General features: G+C 34.1%; 1 protein-coding gene across 1 annotated transcript; it reads right to left on the bottom strand.

The window, feature by feature from the left end:
* Nucleotides 1–3,320: 3,320 nt before the first annotated feature.
* LOC106074025 (D-aminoacyl-tRNA deacylase 1-like) lies at nt 3,321–10,520 on the bottom strand. The gene is made up of 7 exons (XM_013234748.2): nt 10,323–10,520; nt 8,075–8,135; nt 7,594–7,684; nt 7,388–7,490; nt 6,445–6,577; nt 6,241–6,332; nt 3,321–3,879 (listed from the first exon to the last, which is right to left on the bottom strand). The coding sequence occupies exons 2-7, from the start codon at nt 8,115–8,117 to the stop codon at nt 3,838–3,840; spliced, it is 504 nt and encodes a 167-aa protein (XP_013090202.2). The 5' UTR covers nt 8,118–8,135; nt 10,323–10,520; the 3' UTR covers nt 3,321–3,837.
* Nucleotides 10,521–10,547: the final 27 nt, after the last annotated feature.

A 10,547-nucleotide genomic window follows, 5' to 3' on the forward strand; every position in this document is an offset into this window, starting at 1 on the left:
ATTAGACATCTTTACTGATGTGTGCTTTTTTCTTGAACTTCTTATATCAGAACTGTCGAATTTCTCCCAACACTCAAGGAATATATTTATCATTACGTAGATGACTTTTGTGTGAAAAAAAAGATCTGCGACAAGACATCTTGCTTGATACAAATATGATCTTACGATGATAACACCCATTACAGACGTATGTGCACTGTGTGTACTGGTAAATGCAAAGCCCCTTTTTACATTTTTTTAAATTAGGTTGAATAGTCTGCTCTAGATGCCAGGAGAATTCATTTCTCAGCTCTGCTTTCAAGAAAACACTTAAAATGAGAATAATGTTTTAATGCCAGGATAATCAATTTCTGAAGACTAGAACGCAGGAAAAGGCTATACATCTGTGGCATTTTACATCTCTGGAGATGATCTTTTTCCCTTTGCAACTTCTTTTGTAACTAAAGAGGCCAATCTTTCATACACAGCTGCTGTCACAGGTTGGGAATCTTTAATCACCAGGTGCAATTGCACTTTCACCCTTCTTTCTACTACTGTTGTGTATGGCATCTGCTATCCGTGACCCTTCCTTTATGCTCGCTCTCCATGTGGATCTATCCAGTGCCATTTTTTCCCAACTGTTAGTGTTGATTTTGAAGAGCTTCATGTCCCATTTGCATAAATCAGTGTATATCTTAAAAGTGGATGACCAGTGGCTCTCCTACTTTCTGTTATATCACAATTCTATTTATGTGATCAGGCATGCCAGCCTAGGTGTCTGCTGCTGATTACAGCGTGGATGTCCTGACACCCTGCTCTTTGCAGCACTTCCTCATTGATTATTTTTGCTTGCCACCTTATTTTAAAGATCTGCCCTAGGCATCGGAGGTGGAAGATACTTGGCTTTCTTTCCTGCCATGAGTAAATTGACCATGTTTCACTTCTGTATAGCAGAGTACTCATCACACATGTCCAGTAGACTATGACTTTTGTACTGTTAGTCAGCAAGGTATCATCCCACACTCTTTTCTGCAGCCATGACATGGTGCCCATTGCCTTGGCTATCCTGTTTTTAATGACTTTATCTTGTGCAACACCATTGGATATGATGGAGCCAAGATAACAAAAATGGTCAACAGTTTCCAGTGGTTGGCCATTAATGGTTACGTGAGGTGCAGTATTTGTATTCTGAACTAGTATTTTAGTCTTGCTTTGACTAATATTTAAGCCAAATAGTATTTGTATTCTGAACTAGCATTTTAGTCTTGCTTTGACTAATATTTAAGCCAAACTTCTGGCAGATAGTTTGTCAATCAGAGTCTGAAGCTGAGTAGGAGAGTCAGCCACAATAGCTGCATCATCAGCATAGAGGAGTTCCCTAAGAACCTTCCTAACTTTGGTTTTTGCCCTCAATCTTGATACATTAAAGAGTTTTCCAGAGGATATTGTTCATGTCGCTGTAAGCATAATGCAGTAGAAGAATATGCATAAATGTGTAAAAAAAAAACACCACTGTTGACCTCAAAAGGTGCTGATTGGGCTCCATTGAATTTCGCTGTACATTTTGTTTCCTTATGGAAGCACTCAATGAATTTCAGTAGTTTGGGAGGACAACCTATTCTCCTGATACCAGTAACAGATAGGTTATACGACTATCATAAAATATTTGAAGGAACATCTGTAATTTTTAAGATAAAATAATTGATCTCACCACTATGGAACTTATACACAAAAAGAAATAATGTTTTTGAATAGAAATTAGTATAAAAAAAATTATTTAGATCTGGAAAATCAATACAGATACAATACAGTGTTTTGTTTGTTTAACTTCCACCAGAAAAATAGTTCCTTTATAACATGTGTTTATCTATTGACAGAAACAAGGGATGCTGCCTAGAGAAGTGATAGAACAACAAAAGGAAGCCCAATTATTGATATCAAGGTTACGAAGTGAAGCCAATATGAAGCCAGTTACCAAAAGTTAAATTCTATTGCTTGTTATGCCTGCTTCAGAGGCTGAAGATGTCTTTCAACAAGTGCTAACTAAAATAATGTTTGCAGTAGTGTGCAGAATCAGTTAGCCATAATGAACGGACATTTGTAATTTATTGTTTCTTATGGGTTATAATATTTCAATTTTAAATGCACCATAAGGATTTCGAGGAATTGTTTAGTTGTTAACCCAGATCTATCAAGATGTGCATGCATGTGTGTGGATGTAAAACTAGATATATATGGTCGAGTGGTGCTGATTCATTGATCATGTTGTTTTTTTTAATGAGCCAGTAGGTTCTAATTTTGTTAGCACTGTTTTGGCATTCTGTGTACAAGACTGCATTTACCAAGACTTTTGTTGGATATGCTGGTAGTGCCCATACAATGTCATGAGTTCAGAGGAAAATTAGGTTATTTTGTATCCTAATTTTTTACATAAAATGTTTTTATTGTTATAGTTGCAAGGAGTCATTGTAAAATTTGCTCCCATAAGGATTAACAGTGTGTGATATTTAATCAATTGTGAAAATAATTGCAGGGAGAGGTCACCTCTTCTTCCTAAGCTAGAAATATGTTTTAAAAATGTATCATTATATCTTACATTTGTATGCTGTTTCTCATTGTTGCATGTCCACAGTTAATGGTGAAGATGTGACTTTGACAATGTGCTAAAGTTTGATTGATTGAAGGTTTCTTCCGATTTAGTGTGAATTATTCATAATAAATACTTATAAAATCATATAAATCTGCTGTTGATTTTGTTAAACTTTTTTTTTTCACGATTCTTAAAGACAACCTGCACCCATTAAACCGCTGTTACATAAATCTGAATGAAGTGGTTGTCTCCTTTCCATTAGGACTAAAACAGAAAGATTTAAAAACTCCTTTATCCCACTTTCGGTCAGAGTGTTACAAGATCATCTGTCGTCATCAAGAAGTACATAGAAGTCTAATTTATAAAGCGCTGGTTGTGTATGTGTTTTGGGTGTGAATGTTGTTCGAATTTTTCATCTATATTGTTATTGTACAGTCGTTACGCTGAGGTAGTCAATTGTAGTCAAACTGAATTTCCATTAGATAGGATCAATAAAAATTATCTTATCTTATCTTTAAAGTGTAAGAAGAGAAAAACAAATGGTTAGATGCTATATGTCAATTTGTTTAGTCTCTACTGTATATATGACAACGTATACAATGGCACTAGGGATGGTTTGACTGGATCATTCTGAGTTTGGATTTATTCTTTTGAGTACGAGTAATAGAAATTAATTGACTGCCTTCTAGAAGTGACAAGTAATTTTTTGATGTGTTATTTCTCATAAAATTATATGATAAAAAAACTATAGTCAAAGAAACTTCCACTTTATTCATGCAGGTTCATGTTATTGGCCAAAAAGAAACCAAACAACCTATCTATTAAATGAACCAGTACAATGTCTAAAAAATATAACTGCACTTGGTAGTTGTGCTAGCATGTCAGGTTTTAGTGACTTGTTACTGACTTGTTGACTTAATAGTTTTTTTGCTTGTCTTCATTCTCTGTAACAGATCTTAAGTCTGTTTTTTTTTTGTGTAGGTTGTCCATAAAATCAAATGGTTAATAGCTAACATAGCTTTCATAAAGAAATCTCATAGAGGTAAAGTAAAAAAATAAACAAAAAACAACACTTTTTCTGTTAAAATACTTGTACAACTCAGCAGACTGTTCAATCAATTAATGACTGATTTACATTTTAATGCAAAATCAGGTTTCTTCAGTAATTTATTAACTTTTTAATGTTCACAGAACATAATTAGTAGTTTTTTGTTTTGTTACATTCAAATTAATAGAAATATATTTCTGTCGCTAAAACAAACTTCTTGTCAAGAAAGAGGTTGTTCAGGCTGGTCTTCTTCTTTGGTATCCTGAAGACAATAAAAGTAAGATTTTTAAAAACTCACATATATATATATAAATACTATACCCACTTACAAGGCAGTTGGCAAGGTTCTAGCAAACTGCTCTAATGATTTTCCTGGATATTTGACAGTTGATATCATTGGGACAAAAATTACGAGCTTGGCCATACTGGGATAACTCTAGTATAAAAATATTAATTTAAATTTGGCTAGAAAATATTTATCTTAAAAGACTAAATGTCTTCGGTATTTCCGGATTCAATTCAAAGAGTTTAATAAATTAATGTTCAGGAAATTTTGTGCATCATCTTCTAGGTCTAGATATATAGGCTTATCATTGGAATATTATTTAAAAGTCTAGTAGATCTCTACATTCACTAAACCAGAATTCTTTCCCAAGGGGCGGAGTAAAAAAAATGTTCCTTTTTTTTTATCTTACGCTCGTTAGTTATTAAGAGAAAAATAATTCCACTATAAGTTGTATAAAGGAGGTCCAGGATATTGTGTTTTTTTTTCAAAAAGTATTTTTTGATGTTTGTCTTGTTCTAACACAGTCCTAAAAAAAACAGTTGTCAGTATCTTTGGTCATGTTATAATTAAAATGCAAATTTCTTTGGAAACAGATTTAATTATATGGTATTTGTAATCTCCCACTTATGAATGTCATCCAGAGGATTAATTGTTTAGGAATCAAGTTCCATATCAATAATAACATAAATGTTTTTCACTTAAGTGCACTACTCAGTCAAGTAACATTTTATTTCATAATTGGTATATTCTGCATATACTTTCACAGTGAGATTCATAACCAATGAATATTCACATTTCATTAGAGTAACACCTTTAGTAAAATCATTAAATCTTTCAGGATAGAAGACTATACATAAAACACTGAACCATAATCTTCAAACACAAAAACAAAACCTAATAAAATACTCAGACACAAAGCTAAGGCACATTTCTTGATACATATGCTAGGACAAACATGTACAAATGCTCCTTCCCTAGTGCTATTAGAGCATGGAATGGGTTGCCTGAGTCAGCTAAGAAAACCAATGATTGGCAGAGTTTAAGTGTAAGATTAATAACATGCAGGATTAGATTAGGTAGGATGTAATCATCTTCTTCCTTGAAGTACAGGTAACATCTGTATTATATGAGAAGATAACAGCTTAGTTTTACTCCGCAGTTTCAGAAGTTAAAAACTTGTTATGTTATTTTTACTGTCACTATATGGAATACATATTCTAAGTGTTACAAGACATAACAACACCCAGAGGAGGATAAAAGTTGGACACAAAATAAAAAAAACAAAGTAAACTTTTAAAACAAGATCTAGGATTTCACTGTATTTAATGAAACATCTCAGCAAATCAAAGGCTGTAGAACAGCGGTTCTTAACCTTTTAAGCTTGGCGACCCCTTTTACAATCCCCCACACAGCCGCAACTCCCCACACACACAGCAATAGAAGAATAGACAAAATACAATCCATATTTTCAATGGTCCTAGGCGACCTCTGGCAAATCGTCAATTGACCCCCCCAAGGGATCGCGACCCACAGGTTGAGAACCCCTGCTGTAGAACTTGACTATATTTAGTATTGCAATTCTTAGACACAACATCTTTTCCTAACTGTACATCATTAGTACAAACGTACTTGTGGAACTTACTTTTTTCAGACAGTAGATTGAGAAAAAAAATGCCTCTCACTGAAGGTTGTATTTCCCTCATTTGCCCACTGCATGTTGATTAGCAAAAATGCCTTTTCAACTTTATTATTATATGCCTCAGAATGCAAAATAAACACTAGCAGGTCCTGGTGTATTTTGAGTAACTGGTTTCTTGTGAACATTCTTGAAAAAAAGAATCACTGTTCAAGAAAGAGGTTGTCAAACAAATTGTCATCTTACTTGCAGTCCATTGGTGAGTTTGTGCAATGAATCCAGAAGACAGGAAGGAATAAATTCAATTGATGGATAATATCTAATTGTTGTGAAGAAGCCAAATACTTTTATACTTTAGGCCAATGCTTGCCGGACGGAGGACAGGACCCAAAAAAGGAGGACATGGCCTCCTTCTGCTGGACGTCTGGTAACCCAATATATTTTGTATGTTATGTTCTCTTGAAAGCTATACAAAATACATATTATTCATGTTGTGTACCCTTCAAAGCTATACCTACAAATACATATTATTTATGTCATGTCTGTTTAAATATATTCAAATACATTATTCTTTCAGATATGTACTTTTGGAAGAACGATGAAGAAGAAGAAGGAAGCTATATAAAATAATTTCCTTTCAATGAATACATTTTTCTATCACAGATAACTGTTGTTCATAGTTAAGTATTGTTCTTATTTACCTTTGATGGAGCCCCAGGCTTAATTTCCAATGGGATAGTTACAGGACCATCATTTTGTATATCAACTTGCATATAGGCACCAAATTTCCCATCTGAAAATGGCAGTCAAAATTTGATGCACTAGACATTAGGCTAGGTAAGCTTTTTAATTAATACAATAATTGAAATTCATTATTAAAAAGATAACTTTTTGTTGTTGTTTACCTTGAATTCTGTCTGCTTTGTACTGAGTTTTCAAGGCCTGTAAGAACTGGTTATAAAAAGGCTGAGACAATTCTGGACTCATGGCATATCTAAAATCTGGCTTATTTCCTTTCAAGGTTGATTCCAAGGTAAACTGAGATAGGGTTAAACTAATATATACAATTAAGTAGTACCATATAAATATTGAAAGTCAAATAATAAATCTTAAATTTAAATAATTATTCTTAACCAATTCATTCAGACTTTTTTGTAAGTGCCCCATTCCTAATAGCCACAGAACAGATGCAGTTACAATTATTATTTAGATGTTGTCCTCTTTTCCTAGAGTGCTATTTATTTGATCATTTAATTTCTTAAAAATAGTTGCAAGTGATTATTATTGTGATGTTATGTCAGTTATTTGTTTCACTATACCTGAAATGAAGATTATAGATTGGAAAGGGGGGGGGGAGAGGTATTTCATCACACCTAAATTATTTTAGAATTCAGTAAAAAAAAATTATTAACCTAAAAATACTTTTTTTTTTCCATTTCTAGTTACTCTTCTACTTTCTGAGTTATATTTATAATTTTACCTTTTTTAGAACATTTTAGTTGAAATCAGCATATTTTTCGCATGTCAAAAAAAAAAATAGCTAAGTAGGCTGAGCTCCACTGAATTTTAAACTAACCCAACCTGTCACTGGAAAAATTCTGCCTACAAGTCTGTTTTGTGGCCAATGATAAATGAGAATGACATATATGTTTCCCAACTAATGTCAGCTATTTATTAAAGCTGTATAGACTTTCTTGTTGTCCTTATATGATGTCAAGTCAGATCTGAATAATTGATCTTAATGATTTCAAAGACTCTGTGCAAGTGTTACTAATCCTCAGAAAGATCTTTCATGTGGTAATAAAAATTTTCTTTTGTCATAATGCCACCCCAGAATTGCCCAGTTACCTGACTAACACAAAGTACTTCATAGCCCATGTCCATGACACTTTTCATCCAGCGTTTGTCTTTTTCATCACTGAATACTCTAATGTTTAAAATTTTTCTTACTCTGAAAATAAAGTCATTTTAAATGGAACACTCTTCAAGTTTCAATTGACGAATTATACTTAAAACTAATTTAATCTAAAGTCAACAACTTATTTACAGCTTACATATATTCCATTTCTTTTTCTGTATCATGTCGTGAGATCCCCACTAAAACGCAGAGGCCTTTGCCTATGGAGCCAACAATCTCATTGTCAACTGAAGTGAAAAGATATTGTGTTTCAGTTTAAGCATGTTAATACTAAAATACTTAATTTAAACAATTGTACACATCCATTAAACAATTAATAAAGTTTCATGCCAACATTATTTCTTTTGTACAGTGCTCTTACAATACTTTCAGTGCACTAGATCTTGTTGAATTTTTTTCTGTACATGTGGGAGGGAGGGGGTATCTGGGAAAGTGTTTCAATGCTGCCAATAGGCACTCAGCCAACAAATCTCTGTTCCAGTCAAATCTTGAATTAAAATTAATTATCTATATTGGGATTTGAAACCCCTGCAGTTTACCCATCCCAGAATTGGCTGTGCTGAGATACATATAGGACTATGACTCTTGAATACACACACACACATACACAAACATACCTGTAACACTTGCACTTAACACTCTCTGTATCACAGCCTTCATTTGTGTGCTTACTTGTGACTGAGCGGAAAGAAGAATATATTAATCATTCATATTTTATAGCTTACTAAATAATATTTAAAGAGGAATGATTATCACTTTGATCTAGATTATATTATTATATAAAGATTTCTATGTAGCCTTTTTTTTGTTGGCTTAATATCAACTATTATGTAGTGACTTGTAGAACTAACTAGTAAATTGCTGAACTAAATATATCCATTAGATTTATATCACCTTCACCTATCCCTTAGTCTGTAGGACTGTTGGGGCACCACACAAGATTTGTTGACCATCTTTCTCCATTTCTCTCTGTCTTTTGCCTTAGAAAAAAACATCTTTCAATGACAGGACTGTCCATTCTTTTATGTGTCTTCGCATCACTTTCTCTCTGCCTCCTTCTTTTTCTTGGTACTGTTTCCTGAAGGAAGGTCTTTACGAGCCCCTGAAGATCTTGTAATATGGCCATAGAGTTTTAGTTTGCATTTTTTTACTCGAGTTAGCAGGTCATCTTGGGGACCAATCGATGTCATAACCCTGTCTCTAATCTCTTTGTTTGTGCTGCTTTTTTAAAATGTTATGCATAGGATCCTTCTGTAGCATCTCAGTTCCATTGCTAGGATCCTCCTCTCTAGCTCTGTAGTCAGCATCTAAGACTCCCAACCATATAAGAATGTGGCCATGACCAGGGAGCGCATCATTATGACTTTGGTGTCAAGGGCTACGCCTTTGTCTATCCAGATTCTTTTTAAGTTTTACAAGTTCTGCTGTGGACATTCGAGCCATTAGTTCAGTTTTTGTTCCCTCATCTGAGACAATAGCTCCTAGGTATTTAAAACTACTGACACTTGACAGCTTTTCCCCTCCAATGGTGAAGCCCCTTTTAAAGCCCTGTTTGCTATTGGTCATAATTTGTGTTTTTTCAGCATTTATTTGCATACCATATGCTACAGAAGTCTTGTTTTTGCAAATCACCAAGTCAACTAGTTCTTCTTCTCTCCCTGCTAAGCCATCTATGTCATCCGCAAAATGCAAGGTAGTAATTCTTCCTCCAATGCTTACAGAATATTCGTATATAGGCAGCCTTGTCTTACTCCAAATGTGGTTTTAAACCAGTCCCCAGTGTTATTGTTCTAAAAATCTTAAACGTTAGTATAGGAGATAAAAAAAACGCATAGGGAAGGCTGCCTCGACCTTCGCTAAACTCAGGCCAAGAGTTTGGGAAAACCATAAGCTAACTATGCTGACCAAAATGGAAGTCTACAAGGCTTGTGTTATGAGTACACTGCTGTATGGCAGTGAATCATGGACCACCTATGCAAACCAAGAGAGAAAACTGAACTCATTCCATTTGAGATGTCTCTGTAGGATCTTGAAAGTCACATGGAAAGAAAAAGTGTGCAATACTGAGATCCTTGCGCGATCAGGTATTCCCAGCATCTTTACAGCCCTCAGACAATGCCGTTTGTGCTGACTTGGATATGTTCGCCGGATGGAGGACAAGCGCATCCCAAAAGTCATCCTCTATGGACAACTCGCGACTGACACAAGAAAAACTGGTTGCCCCCACCTATGTTACATAGATGTAATAAAACGTGACCTCAAATCAGTGAACATCAATACTGACAATTGGGAAGAAATAGCTCTAGACCGCACCAGATGGAGAGAGACAGTGACCAAGAAAGCTATGGACAGTGAAAGTACATGGGTCTCAGCTCAGGAAGAAAAATGTACAATCCGAAAAACGGCCAGCTCCTCTACCGCCGAAGCAAAAGCCACCTTAACCTGCGCTATCTGTGGACGGGAGTGTCTCTCCAAAATAGGGCTCCACAGCCACATGAGGAAGTGTGCTCTGAGATGAACCATAGTTGTTCTATGACTGAAGGAGGCCAATGAGTATAGGTATATCAGCAGTATTCTTTAGGTATATTTTATATTAATAATTAATTATTTATTTTTAGGCTATGTCTATATTAACTAGATCAATATAAGACTATAGCATAATATATTTTACACTTGTAAATATAATATACTATACTATATAATATATTTATAATTTTATTAGACAGGTGTATTTAATAATAATTTTTATTTTTTAATATAAATATATCTACTAGAATATATCTAGAATCTAAATCTAATTTAATTTATAGTCTATAGACTATATAGTTCTAGATTAATCTAGATCTATTTTCTTTCAAATTAAACCTCAATTGATTTTAAAATGTCCACAAATGAATATGGATCTAGATTATGAAAATATATTTTCAACAGTTCCTCTTTAGTTAGACAGTTAAGAATCTACAGATTCTTAGAAAATGATTAAAACTTTTGCCTATCGTAATCGAGATTATAGATCTAGATCTAGATCTAAATCTGGTAACAATTTTTCATCCCTTTGTATAGGCTAGAGTTATTTCCGACAAGTGATCT

This window comes from Biomphalaria glabrata, chromosome 3, assembly GCF_947242115.1.
Source record: "Biomphalaria glabrata chromosome 3, xgBioGlab47.1, whole genome shotgun sequence".
In the NCBI taxonomy this organism is placed as follows: domain Eukaryota; kingdom Metazoa; phylum Mollusca; class Gastropoda; family Planorbidae; genus Biomphalaria; species Biomphalaria glabrata.

Coding starts and splice junctions, on each gene's coding strand:
- LOC106074025 (XM_013234748.2), bottom strand. CDS start 8,117: ATGAAGGCTGTGATACAGAGAGTGTTAAGTGCAAGTGTTACAG. Junction 7,685..8,074: donor GTTAAGTGCAAGTGTTACAG/GTATGTTTGTGT, acceptor TTTTCACTTCAG/TTGACAATGAGATTGTTGGC. Junction 7,491..7,593: donor GAAAAAGAAATGGAATATAT/GTAAGCTGTAAA, acceptor CTTTATTTTCAG/AGTAAGAAAAATTTTAAACA.